Here is a 20,500-nt window from a genome sequence, read left to right on the forward strand (position 1 = left end):
GCACTCGCTTCACTTAAATCAGTGTGTGTTAAGTCTGTCGCTCTGTGTGCACTATGGTAAACACGTAGACTGTTTTTGGTGAAGCTTTTGTCATATTTATTGGCGGGGCTCTCGCTCGGAGTGACTATTTGTGCGCGAAGGCTTCAGGAGGCTCCTCTACCCGCGGAGCTCACAGTGGAACGACCCGACCCTTCATATAGTGGCGCTCGGGGGGCGGAGTACAGTCGTTTGTTCACTTCTGCGGGCGAGTCGACGAGAAGCTGAAAGACTCGCACTAGCGGTTAATGAACATTCGCAAACTCCTCTTAATAGTTCTGTCGACCTCGAGTGTTGGCTCGCTTTTCGACCTCAGCACACTTGCACGGGAAGCTGTTGAAGAGAACGGACAGAAGGCCGGGGTGTGAGTGCGGCTCAGAGGGAGTCAAGCTGTCCGGGCTGCAGGGGGCGCACCACCGGGCTATGTGCTGCAGAAAGGCTGTGGTGAAGAAAAAAGCCCAGACAATTGTGAAAAGGTAGATCACGGGGTGGGGACTGGCTCTAGTGGACGGAGCCCCACAGGAAAAAGCCCTTTGCTTGTTTTCGAGCCCAGCTGTTGGCAGCTGTGGAGGTTGCCATGGCGACGGTGGTGTGAAGGAGCAGAGGAGGCAGATCAGCCACAGAGCTTGTGCTGTTGTTGGTGCTGATGCAGGACGACATGTGTGGGAAGGGCTTGATGTGCCAGTGGAGGGGCTATGGGGGCGGACCCCCATATCCCGAGCCCCAGGAGCACTCGGCCAGGTGGGAGCGGAAGCGTGGCTGCCACAGGGGTGCACGAAGGCAGCACAGATGTAGGGGGCAAAGTGGCAACCGCCCTCAGGGTCATCGTCTGCCCTACGCGAGGCAGCACCGACTAGGGCCCTGGCTCCCGGGGAACGTGTCGCTGCGGCCCATCAATAACCAGGGCAGCCGGGCGCCAGGGATGAGGGCCCCTAGAAACACAAACCAGTTTCTCATGCACGAGAAGTACCAGATGATGCACATGCGCTCGGACTCAGTGGGCACGGACAGCGGCTCGGACTGCGACATGGACTTCACCGACATGGACTCCTACCTGGGCACCCTGGAGAATGCCCGGGGCGCCCTCATGGATGCCCTCGTGGATGGCCCCAAGTCCCTGATGTCACCTGTCCTCCGTGAGGAGAGCATGCAGTATTTCCCGTCGGAGGACGACGTGATGCAGAGCGAGGACTTCATGCAGAAGGACTTCATCGAGTTCTGCAGCGCGCTTGGCTCGGTGGCGCCACACGAAGTGCCATCATTGTCTCTCTGTTAGACTGTTTGCTCATGAGTATTCGTCACCGTGTTTGGTAGAGGTGGGCATTCAGGTCAGCGGTCACTTGTGAGAACGTTCATGTTTATGCAGAACGGTCATTGTAAATACTGTAAATGTGGTACAATAAATGTGACAAAATGATGAATGGTCTGGAATGTGTTTTTTTTTTTTTTTTTTTTTTTTTCTCTCCCCCCCTTCTCCCCTCCAATGTTTGTGAGGGCTCCGCACCACTCAGTGCAATGCATTCATTAGAAGTCATGCAGGGATTGGCCTTTGTCGTGTGGCGAACTCAACTGCATGTTTAAACTGACCTTTCTGCTCTGAGTAACGTCTGTCAGTAATTTCTTGCGTGAACATTTTTCATGAATGCGGAGCTTGAAGTCCACACTTCTAAGGAGATGTTCCTCTGAATCTGGGCAGAATAAAAGAATTGCAACAACAGTAACAGGAGCTCAACAGGTAAGTTCACAAGGCTTAGTTACTATCATACTAGATATTAATTGCTTCCATGTGGCAGTTCAGCTGTATAATAACCTGCTTCTTACAAGTAACAAGTTTAAGAGGTTTTCTCTGAAGAGAGGCTTTACAGTTTCTTTCTACTGCCACTTTTCTACAAATCACCTCCTATTTATCAATTTTTATAGCTGAGCAACTTATGGTAAATGCATTGCTCAAGGATACTTCAGTCAGAGGTGGGATTTGAACCTGAAATCAAAGATAACAGCTCTGACCATTATCGTACCACTTGCCATGAGTATGTACTAATATATTACATCAAATATCTGAGGGCTGAAGGGAGGAATTCTGTGCCAAAAAACCTTTTCATTTAATATTCCTCTGTTTTATGGTTGGTAGCGTAACGGTTGGTACTGCTGCCTTTGGCGACAAAGGTTGCAGGTTTGAATCTCATCTCCAGCTGTAGTACCCTTAAGTAATGTATATACCCCAAATTGCTGCAGTAAAATTACCCACCTGTATAAATGAGTAAATAACTGTAACTTAACAGTGTAAGTTCCTTTGAAGAAAAGTGAATGAATAAATGTGTATAGGGAAACACACTTCCTGGCTAGAAAAGGTTTTTTTTTGGGCTGTCCTACACCCACACACACACACATACACCGAGCGGCTGTTCTGCGTCAGCTGACGCTGCGCTTCTCTGCATGTCAGTTTACGCCCCCTCAGCATTGGACGCAAGGTCTCTGTGCGGAACACGGTACCGCGTTTCACTTTCCTCGCACGCCTCCCTGTGTTCCCCGTGGTTCGGCCCCACCGCGGTCCTGCTGACTTCTGTTTGCAGAGCCCAGAATCAATGCGGCCGCTTAACCGTAGCAGCACCGGTGGCTGATGTAGAAACACTGTACTCTGTGAAAATGGTCTTTCTGTCTGTGTATAAAATACCTCTTGATGTGTGTTTTTCCTAAAGTGATCAGAGCTTTCAGGTTTTCTGTTACAATCTCATATTTGCATTCATTCATTTACCAGATGCTTTTCTCCAGTCAGTTATAGTATTAGCCGCTTACATTGATTTACCCGTTTATACAGCGAGGTAATATTTACTTTGTCAATTCAGAGTCAGCACCTTGATCGAGGGCAGTACAGCAGGAGGTGGGATTCAGACCCACAACTTCAGATCTTAAGGTAGCAGCTCTAACCACTGCACCACCTGCTGCCATTGACATAGATGTTCATACAGAAATAGCCTTAAAAGGGTTTTTTTAAATCTTTCTAATATTAGCTTAACTGCAGATGTTAATTTGTGAAATGATAATTTCAAGAAAATATTTATGATACTCCCGTCCTGGGTGTGTCCCCCTCCCCCTCCGGCCTTACGCCCTGTGTTGCCGGGTAGGCTCCGGTTCCCCGCGACCCCGTATGGGACAAGCGGTTCCGAAGGTGTGTGTGAGAGTGTGTATTTATGATACTTTATTAACCTTGTGGGGAAATTTATAGCCACTTTAATCGTGCTGAAATACTGGTAAAATGAACACGAGTGCTCTGGTCAATATACATTTGTCACGAATATTTTGATGTGAATGAAGTACTTGATGTACAGTATTTGTGACAATGCGTGATATTGGCAATAACACAAACGAGTCAACGTGTCTCTGGAGACAGCAGGAATGTGTGCCGCCGTGTGAGCGGAAACCAGAGCGAGCGGGTCCTGCACGCAACCTTTGAGTCGGGGAACTTCTCGGCGACAGCGGCCCCGACTGACAGATGGTCAGGGGCGCGAGACCCCCGGTTGAAGTTTCCAAAAAGGTCTGACAGCTCCTGCCTCGGGCACTGGAGAGGAAGAGCAGGACACCAGGTCTCCAGGCCCTGGGACCCTCTGAGGACGTGCTCTCTCTGCTTTGCATGTCTTTTTTCGTGCTGCATCTGTGCCCTCGATCGGTACCCAAGTGCACGGGTGTGCTGGACCCAGCAATGCTGCCAATGGAAAGGGGGCGGAGGGACACTAGAGACATGGTCCTTGCCAGCTGGGTGTCGGTGCTGGTGGTCATCACCTGACACACCCCGCAGGCTTTGGAGAAAGTAGTATAGAGCAGACAATAAAGACGTGCCAAGACTGGCTCTTCACGGGTGCAGGTGAGCCTCAAAACAACTCAGCAACGTGCCTCTCCCCCCGCCAAGGATGCCTTCAGCTGGATTAGGATTTAGGATATAAAGGGAAGGCTGAGCAATCCCAGCAGCCCCCACTTCGGCTGTACTGCGCTGCGAAGCTCCTCCTGCACACCCGCGATGGCTCGTCTCCGGGGCGGTCCACGGGCGCGGGCCTCACAATCGGACACCCCACCCCACCCCACCCCGCCATTCCCACCCCCTGTGTAATACGAGCCTTTATTTAAATTTGAACTGGCCTGGACAGATAGGTTAACAAACAAGAAACGCTGCACAGACATGCGGCTGGGGGGCAGGGAGCGCCGTTGAGGGGGAGGACTGCGGGGACGGATCCGTTGGCAGCCGGCGCGCGTGGAAAAGTACTGCGGCCGCTGTGTGTGCGCGTCTGCGCGGTGCGCGTGTGTGCGTATGTCTATCCGTCTTTGTGTGCGCGCAGCTCCGTGGCTCCACCGCCGCACAGACGAGCCATTGTTTGGGCCGAGCGGCGAAATGCCTTTATTAAACCCGGGAACGCGGCCGTGTGTGTGATCAATGAGCCCACGGGCGAGACACGCTTGCGAGGGAGCTTCCGGAGAGAAGCATAGGAATTATGACAGTATATCCATACATATCTCATATGTCTTTCGTTGCATATTTAATGAGCCTACTTTGTTTTCATTATATTAAAAGTACAGACACACGCCATCTGAAACCGCTTGTCCCATACGGGGTCGCGGGGGGCCGGAGCCTAACCTTGCAACACAGGGCGTGAGGGTTGAGGGGGAGGGGACGCACCCGGGACGGGATGCTAGCGTGTCGCAAGGCACCCCAGGCGGGACTAGAGCCCCAGACCCAGTGGTGAGCAGGTCCCGGTCCAGCCCGCTGCACCACCGCACCCCCCCATATTAAAAGTATGAGATGGAAAAGAAACGGCATAGAATACGGGCTTAGATCGTGGCACATGACAGAAGAAATATTTTCCAGCAAAGTACTTTTTCCTGTGTGACGCTCTGCTTCAGTGAGCAAACCAGGAGTGGCACGCAGGGACCGTCGTCTACGGCAATGCGCGTACGAGCAGGCGACGAGTTCGTATCATTGACACACCGATCGTTAAAATGAGCCGTCAAGCATGAGAGGGAGAAACGTGAAGTGAAACCTGTAAGCGCTGAGAGTAGCGCCGTTGAAGCGCAGTAAGAAACACGCTTAGGGGACCAGCAGACTTGCTCTGTCCTCCTCCACTTGGACACACTGACTGACTGTGCGTCTCTGTTTCTCTTGGGTTTTTTTTTTTTTTTTTGCCTCGAACTGCGGATACTGAGGTCTGAAGTGGACTCCGTAGGGTGAAAGACAGACGTTACCTTGTTTTACACATCGGTCACAGGTCCAGGCCGTGTACTTGCTGGCAGCCGCACAAAGTACTGAAATACGAACCAATGAAAAGCATAACTCAGCCAAAACTGAGCTGACGCACAAATGCATTCGAGTTCCCTTTTTTTAGGCTATTGATATTTCTGCTGCGGTGAGATATTAATGTGTCTGTGTGTTTTACGGGGGGGGGGCACAAGCAGACTTGGCCGAGTCCGGCTCTCTGGTGGGTCTGGGGTTCGAGTCCCGCTTGGGGTGCCTTGCGATGCACTGGCGTCCCATCCTGGGTGTATCCCCTCCCCTTCCAGCCTTGCGCCCTGTGTTGCCCCCTTGGGAGCTGCGGCTTCAGCCAGTGTGTGTGTGTGTTTTATGGTCTTTTCCTTAACTTGGGACAAGTGCAGGTGAGCCGTCATGAGGTGCTGAGGTCTGCTGCACCACACAGGTGAGCTCCACCAGGTGCGTTAGTGGTCTTAGTGTGTGCCGGTGGAACCAGCCCCCTAACGGCGTGATGGTTGTGCCCCCCATCGTTCCACTCCAGTGGCCCAGTGAACCACGGGCAGCCCTCGCCAACTGCCCTCCTTCTCCGTGTATCTCTTCCTGCACTGCACTTCATATTAACGGTCGTCTTCTCTTTCACGCACTGCTCTCCTGCTATACGCTCTCTTGTTTTTGCAGACAAACCCCAGCAGCTCGAAAAGAAAGGCCCCCTTTTTTCCTTAAATACAGGACAGCAACAGCTGGTGTTGCATTATTTTCTTTCTTTTTTTTTTTTTGTAGTTTCTTGCAGTTCCTCTACTCACAGTTCAGTTTAGACAGATAAACATAACTGTTTTTGATGGACTTGTAAATCATTTATGAATCGCGGGAAAAGCGAGGAAAAAAGCCCCAGGAGCAGCTGGGCCCGAGTGGCAGAAGAATCAAACGGGGAATTATTGAGAAGCAGTCAGACAATGACGAGATGCACACATTACTCTTTCGGTTCTTTTTTCATGTTGTTTCGCCAAAAGGATCCTTCGTCTGGGAGTTGTGCATTCTTGACAACCTTGTCAAATATGTTTGTTTCAAAGGCTAATAAATAATACAGTCCATCCTCAAAATCACACACTACTTACCTGATGCTTTTCTTCGAAGTGATTTACAATTACTTACCCATTTATACAGCCGAGTCATTTTACTGCAGCAATTTAGGGTAAGTACCTTGCACAAAGGTATTATAGCTGGAGGAGGGATTCAAACCTGTGACTTTTGGGTCCAACACTCTAACCACTATACTACCAGTTGTGCTGTTGTGTATAGGGGGAGAGACAGCTCTGAAAATCAGTTTTACCCAACTTTTTTTTTTTTTTTTAACTGTACATAGTTATATATACTCAGACATACATATATACATACATACACAATATTTTATGCACACATATGTATGTGCCTAAAAAACAATGTGGGTAAAAAAAAACTTAAAACTTTAAAACATAATGGGTAACACACACACACACACACACACACAGAGTCTGAAACCACTTGTCCCGAGCAGGGTCGTGGCGATCCAGAGCATAACCCGGCAACACAGGGTGTAGGGCTGGAGGGGGAGGGGACACACCCAGGACAGGACACCAGTCCATTGGAAGGCACCCCAACCGGGACTCAAACCCCAGACCCACCAGAGAGCAGACGCAGGCCAAACCTGCTGCACCACCACACCCCCCTCAACGGGTGAACAGGCACTGCAAATCATTTGCAAATGAGTGACTGCTTTACAAACTTGGAGAGAAAGAGGCGCTGAGCCCGGCTCATGAGCTAAGTTTGCTCTGGTTTGTTCATATACAGTGTGGGCTGCGATCTGCTTTTCTGAAGGTGCGTCAAAAGCCAAAGTTAATTATGAACGAAGACAAAATAACCGACCTTAGTCTTTGACCTTGAGTTAGTATTTTGTAGGTGCACCTTACGGTGGTGATTCTACACGTCTCCAGCAGGTTTGCACATGCGCACATGGCAGTTCTGATAAATCTACCTTGCTAAGCCCCTTGAGCATATTCAGGCAGCTTGAGGACCATTTCCAGACAGCATTTTGCTCAAATTCTCCATGTCTTCAAAGTGAGCACAGTGGTACAGTGGCACAGTGAGTAGCATTACTGTCTCACAGCACCTGGGTGGTGTGAGAGAACATGGGTTTGACCCCTGCTCAGCCTGTGTGGAGTTTGCATGTTCTCCTTGTGTCTGTGTGGGTTTCCTCCAGGTGCTCAGGTTTCCTCCCATACTCCAAAGACATACGGTTGAGGTTCACCCATAGTGTGAGTGACAGAGAGAATGTGTGTGTTCCACTGATGTATGGATGAGTGACCCAGTGTAAGTAGTATATCTAGCAGTGTAAGTTACCTTGGTGAATAAGGTGTGTGGGCTGTAACACTACATAGTATCCATTGACAGTTGCTTTGGAGAAAAGCATCTGCTAAGTGAATAAATGTAAGTGTGTAGCATAGTAATGACAGAGACACTGCAGTAACACAGGAACGGATAGTGTAAATAGTGCAAAAGCGGACAATGGATGCATACAAATGACAGAGTAAAAAGCAGTACTGACAGCTAATTGTCACTTGAACATAAGAGGTGAGAAGTGCACCAAGAGCATGACAGTGGTAGCGCTACATTCCTGTCTTTGCTGCAGTAGGACCTCTCGCATGTGGATCTGCTGGAGCCAAACTCCTGGGAGACCTTCAGCAGCTCAGCTCATCACGTGATGGTATGTTGCAACAGTGTGCGTTTAGGGGAGGTAAAGAAAAGTTGTGAAGGGTTATGGAACTCTGTTTACATGCTGACAATGCCACGTATGGGTTTGGGTTTATGGCAACAAAAATCCCACAAAAAACATGGGAAAACATCCAGGCCGTTGCCTAGCTTATATACATAGCCAGAGCTGTAACTACCGCTAGGAACACCAGGATGAAACTTCTCGGCTTGAAAGTTTGACAATCTGCAGAACGAGTTCGCTTCTGCCGCGCTCTTATTTTCGCTCGTCGCCTTCGCTTCAGCCGAACGCTGCCGTTTCAGCGGAGGGAGTGCGTCACAGGGGGCGTAGCTGCATCTCCCTCCCCAAAGTCGGGATGAAATAGGAAACCACAGTGTCCTGTTTACCACTGCCATGAAAGGAGAAAGAAAAGAGACACCCCAGTGTGTGTGTGTGTGTGTGTGTGTGTGTGTCTGTACATGTTCATGGGAACACTCCAGTAAACTGCAAGAAGCACCAGCTAAGTTTCTCCTAATGTAAAATACTTTTGAATTCAGGATATTCAGTTTTTTAAAAAGGAAATACTTGTAAAGTTGTATGTACAGTATTTCACTTTTTTAGGAATAGTTGACTGCAGAGAGCAAGTGTGAAGTTGCTACAATAATGTGTAAACAAACAGTGCGTATGTGGCCATGTTCTCAGTGCTTCAGCTTTGCCATGTGAAAGTTTACAATAAAATAAAAAAAAAAAAAAATAATAACCCACCGACTTCTTACACTGTGTTTCAGAGAGATCCAGAAAGAGAATAAAAAGAAGTAGAAACTTTGGTACAGTTTGGCTGGTCATTAAACTCTATTTTGTGCTGCCAACCTGGACTGTTTGCTGTACTTTTTTCCCCCTCTGGGATTACAGTACAGGCCCCCATAGTCCAGCATTCATTTACAAGACACTTTTGTCCAAAGCAACTTCCAATGAACTTTGTTGTGTTATCAGCCCACACACCTTATTCACCGTGGTGACTTACACTGCTAGACACACTACTTACACTGGGTCACTCATCCATACATAAGTGGAACACACTCTGTCACTCACACACACAGGTGGAACCTGAACAGCACGTCTTTGGAGTGTGGGAGGAAACCAGAGCACCCGGAAGAAACCCACGCAGACATGGGGAGAACATGCATAAATTGTACTTTTGCTGAGATGTACGTCACTTTGGACGAAAGCGTCTGCTAAATGAATAAATGTAAATGTAAACGTGCAAACTCCACACAGACTGAGCAGGAGTGGAACCCACATCTTCTCACACCACCCCTGTGCTGTGAGACAGCAGCAGTACTCGGTGTGCCACCCGTTCATCTTAACATGAGGTCATGTCACTGAAACACTAGTTTTACGATCTTGGTAAATTGCCTCCAAAAAATAATAAAAAAAAAAATTTCAAAGAACAATATTTTGAACCAACATCATCTAGTACAACAGGGACATATTTTTTTCTCAACTAACAGGAAACAATATGGCCTCAGAAATGAAGTCACATGCAGACTGAGCAGTATACTGTGGTAAGGAGCAATGATAAAAATTTCGCGCAGTGTAATTACCACATGCGGCACAGGCTCGCTGTGTATGTGGCATGACGGCATTTGAGGCCGCTAATCGATCGTGCGCCTCTCACCAGCTTCCTGCTCAACGCACCCCGTGCTGCCGCCGCACACAGGAACTTCCTGCACCCTTGTCACAATGATCTCTTCATACAAACAAAATATTTACTACAGTCCACTGTCAAGCAATCACCAGGTCACTGCATACTTTGTACAGTGATCCTTTTCCCCACAAATAGCAGTGATGTAAAAAAAGTTAATGATGAACTTACCTTTTGAAATAACTTTGAAAGAGGCTATTCTCATCTTCCAAACACTGCCGCTGACATTTACATTTATTCATTTAACAGATGCTTTTCTCCAACATAAACAATGTGGCACCACATTTATTAGCGCTGAAAAAGGTATTTACAGTTGTACACCGATGTATAAAGATGCAGCGAAGCAGGGCTCTGCAGGCAGCTTTTTGTCCACAGAATCCCGACACACTCTGCTGGTGGAAAATGGTTAAGCTTCTTCTCATTTCGTTACTGAGGGAAAGTATAGCAATAGTTTTCTTTTGAAAATTTAAAAATTGTAAACACAGCCTGAAATCGTTCCAGGAATCAAACATTTCAGACGGGTTTACTGGATCAATGACCATTTAAATAAAGTCTCTTATGGTGAGAATCTGAGGTCTGCCTGAGAATTGTCCATAAAAGTCCACTAGGTTTTCAGGGAAGTCTTCGCTCTCCGTCTTGCACTCTTGTGTTTCATCCTGTAATCCTGTCAAAGAACAAAAAAGTAGAGAGATATGGTAACCTCTGATGATCAACTGCACAGTGACATTATCGAAAACTGACACCTCTACACGTGTCCAGCTGATTTAAGGCGAGACACGGCAGTCGCGTCAGGATACGTACTTCGATTAATGACACTCGTTTCTCCTGCCACTGTTCTCGCTGGTCTTCAAGGTTCTCTTTCCTGCAGAACATTCGGGGACCTTCTGAACACCCAAAAGAAAGGGAAAGATGGAGATAAGTAGACAGGAATTACTGCTCCTGTGCAACGGGCAGCTCCGGTCCCCTTTTATTCAAACTATTTTCTATGGACGAAATGCACATTTTAAACTGCAGGCATACACCTACCTTTTAACCTTTCGTCATCTTCGAAGAAAAAGAAAAATGCTTTCTTTGCCTTCGTAGGCCCCCTAAAACATGAATAATCGGTAATGCATATGCAAACAAAATGAATAAAGCCCAGCAGCCGATTAATAAATACAAAGGAAAATGCTATTACTCATCAACATCTATTGGAACAGGCTGATCTTCGGCTTCCTCCTCATTCTGCTCATCCTCATCCTCAGAGCTGCTGTCCTGAAATCGGGGGTCCACATGCCATGACACCTTTGCCCGCTGCAGAGTCTCTACCTTGTAGTTATCTGAAGAGAGACAAAGAAGTGGCCTTTCACTAAACTCAGTTTAGGGGAAAGATAAATAGCAAGAATTTTAATTAGAGAGGGACAGGAATGTAAATGTAACCCCTTCCAAACCATATCAGCACCTTTGTATTTAGGCAACTTATTTATTACCTTTATTCGTTTAGTAGGGTCCCCAACCAATAAAAGAAACCTAACAAAAACCCTAAAACAATGATTCATTTTGGAATTGAAAACACCCATCCCTCGCATAATAGGATCCCATACAAAAATCACAAAACTGGCTTATGAAAACACATACTTTTCATATATCAAATAAAATATATACTTTTCCATACACTGGCCTCATAATTAAGCATTTTTGCTGGGGTACTATAATAGGAGGTACAAGTGAATAGTGTCAGACATTTAACACATTTTATGATCATTAAAAAAAGTGTGAAAATTAACCTTTCATTGGGCCATCCTCTGCTAGATCATCCTCAAAGAAGGAGAACTTGAATTCCGTGGATTCTTGGTTATCCTTGGGCTCTGCCAACTCCAGGGTCGTGGGACGGTCTTCTCCACTCTGATCGTCTAGGCCGTTCTCCTGGTCCCACGCCACAGCCTCCTTCTGCTTGGTGTTGTCCTTCACGGGCCCAAATGTCTCTTTCAGGTCCACAGCTACGCTGTAGAAGATATCCTTGGATACCTCCGGGATCTTCTCGGCCACCATGCGTTTCTTGCGCCTCTCTGCTTTGCTGTGGAAATCACAACGAATGAGGGAAACAGTGTCAAACCAAAATGGTTTACCCACAAGCTGTCTGTGCTGGCAGAAGGTCAGAGAAGGCTTTGTGAATGCTCACTTCTGTCCAGCCACGTACCTTTCCTTCTTCGGCTCCTCGCTCTTTGACTCAAAGGCTGCATGTTCTTCTCTAGTGGGATCATAGTGCAAGGCAGAAATATCCCTGAAATACAAAAAACAAAAACATAAGAATTGAAGGTGGCACGTGAACTACTCTAAAGGACTTAGGTTTAAATCCCTTATCACCCTCGATCAAGATACTTAACCTGAACTGATCCAGTAAAAATTACCCTGCTCTATAAATGCTTAAATCAGTGTAAGCAGCTTAGTGTACTGGCACCATTTCACTGAACTTTCACAGTAAGTCAAAACACAAATATTACACAGGATGACATGTGGTGGTGCAACAACGCTGAAGCTCATCCTTGCCTGAAGGTCTTGCCCTTCGCAGCTTCTCTGCTGGTCTCTGCAGCCTTAATGTTGACATGCAGCAGACTCTGCAGGATCTCCATGTTCTTCTTCTTTTCATCTTCCAGCTGCAACCCCAAGCTATCAAAAGCAGACTTCCCCTCTATAACAGAAACAGTTTGTTTTTGAAAAATGAAAACTGACAATACAACCTGATCAAAATCTGATCAATCCAATCACTGTCAGGTTATGACTGTTGGGTTATATAAGAGGCTGCTACGATGCAGTCAGCGTGATAATACCCCCCCGCCATGTCCGACAGCGTTTACCAAAATGAAAACAGTAATAATGGATATGACTAACAGGGAAGGGACTTATGAACCTCATGCACATATTATTCATAGCTTCACAGATAAACAAATCAGAGGGTTAAAGCAAAATTTTCTTAGGTTAATGAGAAACATCAGATGCAGAAAAGGTAGGTGCACTCTGGTGGCCTGGCTTTTTTTCAAATTTATTTTTACAAGAGACCATTGCGACACACTTGCTGACCTTCAGCAGCCTCCTTTTCATCGCTCTCCAGAAACCTGGAATCCATGCGAAACCTCTCGTCAGTCCCAAATCTTGACTGCAACTCCATGAGCTACAAGGTTTGATTAAGACCGGAATGAAAAAGAGCACAAGGTGTAAAATGAGAAGTGCATTTTCGCCCACTGTGTTTGTTCTCACCTTCTGTCCAGCTTTGCCCTCGAACTGCGGCTTGATCTGGAACCTCTCGCCATCTTCTTCATCTTCCTCCTCCTCACTGCTGAGAAACAGTTTGCTGCTGGCCTGTTTTTGAAACTCCTGTAAAAGCATCACCACTGTGTTACACCAATAATTCCAGTTAAGTCTGTGCATGTAAGAGAAGAAAACGTCAGCAATGCTTCAGAAAATTTCACTTGTCCCGTAAACTATATTTACACAGGTGGTTAACTGTATTTTATGACATTCACAGTATCCAAATAAATCCTGCAAAAACACTGCCTATGGCATAATGTTACAGCTACTGCCTTGCATTCAAAAGACCGGGGTCTGAAACCCACCTCCTAATTCAGTAGCATTGATCAAGGTAGTTACCTTCACAGAGATACAGTAAAAATTACCCTGCTGTATAAATTATTAGAAGTAGCATAGGATTGCAATTCATCTTGGAGAAAAGTTCAGTAAGTGACTAATAAACAGTAAGTGCTCCATGATTGTGTTCATGACTCAGGCCAGACCAACACCTGGCCTACAATACAAACCTTTACGCTGAAGACTCTTCCTTGCTCTTTTTCACCGGGGGGCTCTTCGAACAGGGTCTTTTGAGGCATGCAGGTATCTGTGGAGGTCTGTCCTGCACTCGTCTGCTCCGCCTCGCTGTCAGTGTCTGACTCAAACACAATGTGTTTGCCTTTGCTCGCTGTAGGGGTATTCTTCATGAGGTATAAAAAGGGAGGGGGGGAAAAAAAAAAAAGACTAATTTCTAGGGTTGGGCAGTAACAAGTTACACTTACCCCATTACCTGCAGTCATTTCAACTTTTGGAAAAAAAGTATACCTTTCAGATTACAGCAAATCTGTGTTTTAAAGGACTCAATTTAATGGTTTTAACAGTTCGTATGTCAGTACTTCCCCCTTATTTCCCTGCTGTCGTCTCAGTACTTTAATGTACTTTGTCAGCCACACTGCAAAAGTACACGCACGCACGCAGTCTGAAACCGCTTGTCCCAAGCGGGGTCACGGCAAGCTGGAGCCCAACCCGGCAACACAGGGCGCAAGGCCTGAAGGGGGAGGGGACACACCCAGGACAAGACGCCAGTCTGCCACAGGGCACCCCAAGCGGGACCCGAACCTCAGACTCACCAGAGAGCAGGCCCTGGCCAAACCTGCTGTGCTACCACACCCCCTTACTGCAAAAGTAACGCATGTCTAATACACAGAATGTTCTACAGTAAAAGACAGTGTGGAATTTATTTTAATTTTCTAATGCATGGTTTATAAATTGGTAATTTTTCATGTAAATACAAGTGGCAATGTGCTTCACAATATATCATTCGTTATTTAATGTATTTCTGGGTTCATATCGATACTAGCAGAGTCCTGGTAAGAGTAAACGTGGTGGTAAGCGATTCAAGATGTGCAAGAAAGCCAATTTCTTTAGAGATGAAGTTAGATGTGGCACTGATATGAGCACGGCCTGCATAAAGAGCTGAATTTCACCGACCGCAGACAGCACGTGGCATACAACTCATGATAGTGCTCACACCGTCACACCCACAACCCTTCCATCACCCTCCCCGCCATCCCTCTTGCAGGATGCATCCGATGTCAACAACCCTTCTCCTGTCTCCACTTAACCTCTGGCACTGCTCGCTCCCACCCCTCCAATCACACCACGTCTCCGGCCACCGCTCATCAGGCTAGTAAAATTTGATCTAAAAAAAGGGACCCAAGAAAACATATAATGGTATTTTTGTTGTAATGCCAATTATGAGTTGACATACTGAAGGCATTTAGTATAGGTCCTGTCATGCGTGTCCATAGCGTGCAAGTAAGTTTAAAGTTATGCTCACGGAATACGCCTATATTATTTTTAATAGGGAAAACTTGCATGTGTTTCAATTTCGAATATTTTAAGTGTGTTTCCAGAATGTAACTCTCGCATAAATTGAGAACACTCTGTAATCGAGATCCTTTACCTCCTAGCTGGTCTGTGCACCTGTTGGGACCTCCATATCAAACTAGACAACTCACTCATTCCACCTACTTCGTCAGAGCCTGGAGTTACTGCGCTGGAGGGTGTGGCAAAGTATATATATGTTGAAAAATGGCTCATTTCATCCTTCACAGGCTCCTTTATGCTCATGGCTAAGGCAGGCAAACCACAGTGCAGGACCAGGCACTTATCTGGGTATGTGTTTGGTCAGCATTTCTCTGCTCACTGTCCCATTTGTGCTATTATAAGAAAGTAGAAACGCAACACCAAGAGGAAAAACGTTTGTATCTTGGGGGAAGACTGCTGACAAGATGAGTTAAAATGGTGTCGCAGATGTCAGTGTTGCTAGCGGTTCTTAACATTAAAAAGCTTCATCTCAATCAAATTAATTTAAATACCTGAGTAGTTTTTGGCCGGACACTTGGTTACTTTCACTCAAATTTTTGGATGAGTTCTTTCACTTGGGTGAAAGTATCATTATTACTTAAAAACACTAAAGTACCACGCTTGGGTGCTCCACCCACCTCCACACATTTCAGAGACACCTTGCAGATAACTCGTCTTAAGCCAGAGCCTCAACTTGTAGCGACTCGGGCCAAATGTTTAGACCACTCACCAGGTGCAACAGAGCTCCCTGGATGAGCTTCTTCTGCTCCTCAGCCTCTTTCTGTCTCAGCTGCAGGGCTGCCAGGCGCTTTTGGTTGTCCTCCTGCCTTTTCTGAGCATTCTCTGAGCCCGAGGTAGGCTTCCTCACCAGCTCGCAATGGGGCACAGACAGCTTCGGGGCAGCTTTCTTCTCTCCGACCCCATCTACGCTGTTCGATCCCTTTGCCGTTTCAAGGCTGCTAGGGTAAGACCCATGACTGACATCGACGCCACCCTTTTGTCCTGAACATTTGGGCACCGTGTTGGGTCTGTCTGCCTGCTGACTTTCATCATCCTCAAAGGTGCTTGTGTTAAAGTTCAGTTTCTTCCTTTCCGGGTCAGCGGACGTCAGTGAAACAGGGCCTCCGTTGCTCTGCTTCAGCATGCTGTCTTTAGAGGCAGGAGTCTGCAGAGGTGCTGCTTTTCTCTGCGAGTGCCTTGGAATGGTCTCCACTGGGCTTGGGGGCTCCAGTGTTGCTGTTATAACCGACCCTCTTTTTCCAAAATCCTCATCTGTCTCCACCTTCTGACCGAGACCTGATTCAGCCTTGTTCGTTTCCTCCATGAGAGATTTTGTCCCCATGAAGGCAGGAAGGCTATGGTGCAATTTTTTATTATTTTTCTTCACCATTCTATTCTTATTACTCTCCTCGTCGCTGCTGCTTTCGGCCAGAATGGCAGCCAGAATATCATCCGGACTGTTGCCCTTCTTTGCAGACTTCAGCGATGTCCCTGCTCTGGGACAAGGAGCAGATCTAGCGTGAGAATCAGACTCTTGGCACTCTGCGCTTTCCTCCTCGGAACTTTCTGAAGGCTTCTTGGCCAGTTTCTCCAAGTCCGTTAGAGACAGATCTAGTCGGTAGCAGCTGGCCATCATGGCTTCGTAATCCTCATCACCTTCCGATTCCTCGTCACTTGAAATGGATTCTGAGTCACTGACATCACGTCGATGCTTTATTTCACGAGGGGGTGATTCAGTGTTCTCTGAAGGCAGCAAAAGACCCTTTAAACAATCCTCATTTAGAGTGTTTAACTTTTTAACTTGTTTCTCCTCTGCAGCGTTGTCAGAACGTTTACCTCGGGTGACGATTTCATCTGTGTCTGCCGAGTCATAGTCCCGATCTTCATCCACCCTGTCGGAACACCTTGCAGCTGATCTCTCCTCATCCTTGACCCTCAGAGCCCAGAGGACATTTGAGGTTGCTACATAGTCTTCTCCAACCACCTCCAGGTTATCTTCATCAGCTTCAGCCATCGCTACACTGCAAGCATTCTCTGCCTCCACCAGCATCCTTATTTCATCCTCGGAATCGGTGTCCCCGTTAAACACATGCAAAGGCCTGTGTTGCTTTCTCAGGGCTAGGTCCTGCTTTTTGCCCACCGCAGATCCATTCTGTTGATTTCTGGCTTGTAACCCCTGAACACTTCCATTACAGTTCACTTGTGAAGGCATCCTGTTCCTCTCTGGAGTGTCATGGCATCCCTTACGTCCACAGTGTACAGTCTGAGAACCAGAGGCCACAACCGTTTCACCCACTGAACTCCTCTTCATCTTTGCAGGGGTCCATGTCTGAGGTGGGAACTCTCCTCTTCTTTTCTTGCTCATTTCATCATCACCTCCTTGTAATTCCCATGTAAGTTCAGACACTGGGGTTGGAACACTAACTTCAGAGTCCAGCTTCTTGATGTTGTGGCTGTGCTTTGAAGGATCATACTTAAAAATGTGATAATGACTTAAGGTACAGTAACAGGTGTGTACGGATGACCTGAGCCATAGATAACCTTGAAATTTTGACCGACTTGATCGTACAGCATATCGTTACTGTTTTGTAATTTTTCAAATCTCATATTAATAGCTATTAGCAAACTTTTAAAATGACTTGAATGTTTTACCTCCATGGTAAAATCCAGTAAGTAGACAGATTCAACACATTAACAAGAGGTGTAACGAGAAAGAAGATCCCCTAAGCATTATTACATAAATTATTTCAGTGTTTGATTTTAAGCACTATTGAAAAATTCAGATCTATTGAATTTATTTTATAGAGTGCTCTTCCCACTAGGGTGACACAGAGCACTGGGCTAACTGACACATTACTTCTAACATGGTTTGACTTATGCAGTACATTCAAGCAAGAAAGGATATCTTGTGCTTGTGTTGTGCTTTGAGATGTAGGACTGGAAGAACTCGACCAAATTTGCTCACAACCCAATTCTGTGAAAGGAAAGGGAATTCAGATCAAAGAATGCAGAGAATAAACAAGAGAATATTGTAGTATAATGACAAATTAAGCTGCACTGCCACTCTGTGACCACAACACACAAAATTTCATATTCTGCACACCTCCTACCACAATAAGTCTTGAAACAATTCGTTTAGTCCTGAATGAGAATATAGCAAAAAAGTCCATGCCACATGCCTCAAAAATTACCACAATAAACAAATCAGACACTTTATAATGCTAATAAATCTGAAGAGCGGACTCTTGACATGGACCTACAAGTTACATGTTTAACCATGAGCAGCTGCAGCAGTGACACCAACTGTTGGACTCACCATCACTGCAGCTGGAGCACCAGGTCATGTATTTCATCAGATCTGAGAAAGAGAAAAGGTTAAAGGAAGACGAACCTTGTGGCCCGGAATCTCTGTCCCTGGAACTGCTGCTTTCATGTGGAAGTTTTCAACTCCTGCTTTCTTGAACGAGTCCACCAGAGACTGATGCTTGCTGCTCTGGCCTTGAGCATTCTCAGCCACTTGCTGGCGCTCCTGCGCAAGTCTGCAGAAGGACAGTTCATCTGAGCAGAGAATAACACCATGTGCGAAGAAGGCGAGGGAACGACTGATTTATAAATTGCTCATACTATGAGCTCCCCCATGTCCCTTGGAATTGCTGAATCCCTCTCAACATTCAAAACTCATCTTTCCACCCACTTCCCTCTTGATCTCACATCTCCTCAATACACTTGCACTATATTATCCGTCAAAAAACTTCTATGCTCCCAAACAATTCTAAATCTAAGTACTTGCGTATGTATGTTGGTAAAACAGTGGTACGGTACTGGACTATCTGACTGTACTTGGAGAACTGCCTGTCTATTTGTTGGTAAAATGCCCTTTTCGTGACTGAGTTATAAATCACTTTTGAAAAAAGGATCTGTAATATAAATAAATGTCAATGTAGGCTCTTTGTAAAACTTACCCAAGTGTGTGTTATTATATCAGGCTGTTTTTAATTCTGTTTTAATTATCTAGTTGTCCAAGGCAACATATTAATTTTGTATAGTAAGCTAAGAGGTACACCGATTAACCCATGCATACAACAGTTCAAGGTAAGTAACCTAGTTGAAACTACTACAGTATGATTTGAACCCAACGACTTTCAACTGCAATGTGACAGCTGTAATCATTACAATAACTACTGCATCTGTTGCTTGTACTAAAAGATATACTATGACAAGCATATGATATTCACCACAACCCAAGAAAACCCCACTGAAAAATAAAAAGATAAAAGAATATATCAAAAACATACCTATGCAAAAAGCTTTCCTTTGCCATTTCAATTTGCAGTGTTCCACCTTTCCATTTGGACTTATTTAATACTGTCATACCTGAGAGCAATATAAAAGAAATATGAAACGTGTCACTTTCCTCAATGTCTTCAAAGTTCAAGCATTTGAAACCTGCTGCAGTGTTGACACCAACTTACATTTCTTCAGACTTGAGTCAGAAATGTTTATGTTGATATACCCAAATGTCTTCAGAGGAGTTCCTGAAAAGAAATAAATACAGTCTGATTCATTATTTGTTATCAATAACCCATTACGACAGAGTATGTGGCAGGGCTCTCTCAGACACAGATACACACATTCAGTGACTATTTAAGCTGAACCATGTGTCTTTAGGGTGGAGGAGGAAACCGATACCAACTGCACATAGACTGAGCTTGACTTGAATCCCCAGCCCAGGGGCTGTGAGGCACCAGTGCTACAGGCTGTGCACCTAAATAAACATCAACACACAGACAGCAAAGGGGGTGCGGTGGCGCAGTGGGTTGGACCGGGTCCTCCTCTCTGGTGGGTCTGGGGTTCGAGTCCCGCTTGGGGTGCCTTGCGGCGGACTGGCGTCCCATCCTGGGTGTGTCCCCTCCCCCTCTGGCCTTACGCCCTGAGTTGCCAGGTAGGCTCCGCGACCCCGTATGGGACATAGACAGCAAAAGCTGAGTGAGAAGAGGGAGGTGCAGCTGCGCTGCTGTCCACAGGCTGCCAGGCTGAGACCCACCGGTCTCATCGTGTCTTGTGATGACCTCCACATGCGACACGTCTCCGAACTTGCCGAACCGGTCTCTGATGTCCTTCTGGGAGATGCTGTGGCTCAGGCCTCCGATGTACAGCCGTTTTCCAACCTTAGTTTCTTCCATTTTCCAAACTTAAAGCACCGCCCTGTCCTCACTTATTATTTACTAGAACAGCATTTCGAGCCTACAAGCACAAATAACACATATAGACAATAATGAACATGACAAATATTAGTTTTAACAGCCACTTCATTGACTTCTGGAAACTGAGTTCGCTGCTGTAGCTAAAACATTGAACTTACAATTTTAAAAGTTGTTGTGATACTGATAATATCACTGATACCTCACTCACATGATGGGAATATTTGTAAGTACTTCCTACAATGATCTAAAATCTACATATATGTAGATTTTAGTTTGTATAAAGTTCTTACAAAAACAAATTATGTCCGGAAATCAATGCGCAATCCCTCCCTTAAAAGTGACTTACATAAATGAATCGAGAAACTTAATTTGCTTTTCTTCGCAGTTCCGCTGCACATGGACCGACCCTGCTGAATGCTGTGCGTTTAAAATACAGTCCGACAAGAAAGTGTTCTAACAAC

At 46.0% G+C, this 20,500-nt stretch overlaps 2 protein-coding genes across 2 annotated transcripts; one reads left to right on the forward strand and one right to left on the reverse strand.

The window, feature by feature from the left end:
* Positions 1 to 206: 206 nt before the first annotated feature.
* On the forward strand, positions 207 to 1,453 carry LOC108929791 (uncharacterized). The gene has a single exon (XM_018744561.2). It carries the CDS (start codon positions 683 to 685, stop codon positions 1,310 to 1,312), a length of 630 nt encoding a protein of 209 aa, XP_018600077.1. The 5' UTR covers positions 207 to 682; the 3' UTR covers positions 1,313 to 1,453.
* An 8,029-nt stretch (positions 1,454 to 9,482) lies between these two features.
* nol8 (nucleolar protein 8) lies at positions 9,483 to 20,461 on the reverse strand. Its single transcript, XM_018744511.2, has 17 exons — positions 20,386 to 20,461; positions 19,880 to 20,079; positions 19,308 to 19,370; positions 19,131 to 19,209; positions 18,227 to 18,374; positions 17,741 to 17,809; positions 15,566 to 17,317; positions 13,497 to 13,667; positions 12,940 to 13,056; positions 12,763 to 12,853; positions 12,232 to 12,373; positions 11,882 to 11,965; positions 11,469 to 11,758; positions 10,880 to 11,021; positions 10,729 to 10,790; positions 10,504 to 10,586; positions 9,483 to 10,366 (listed from the first exon to the last, which is right to left on the reverse strand). Exons 2-17 carry the CDS (start codon positions 20,016 to 20,018, stop codon positions 10,307 to 10,309), a joined length of 3,492 nt encoding a protein of 1,163 aa, XP_018600027.2. The 5' UTR covers positions 20,019 to 20,079; positions 20,386 to 20,461; the 3' UTR covers positions 9,483 to 10,306.
* Positions 20,462 to 20,500: the final 39 nt, after the last annotated feature.

Source organism: Scleropages formosus, chromosome 22, assembly GCF_900964775.1.
Source record: "Scleropages formosus chromosome 22, fSclFor1.1, whole genome shotgun sequence".
Classification (NCBI taxonomy): Eukaryota; Metazoa; Chordata; class Actinopteri; order Osteoglossiformes; family Osteoglossidae; genus Scleropages; species Scleropages formosus.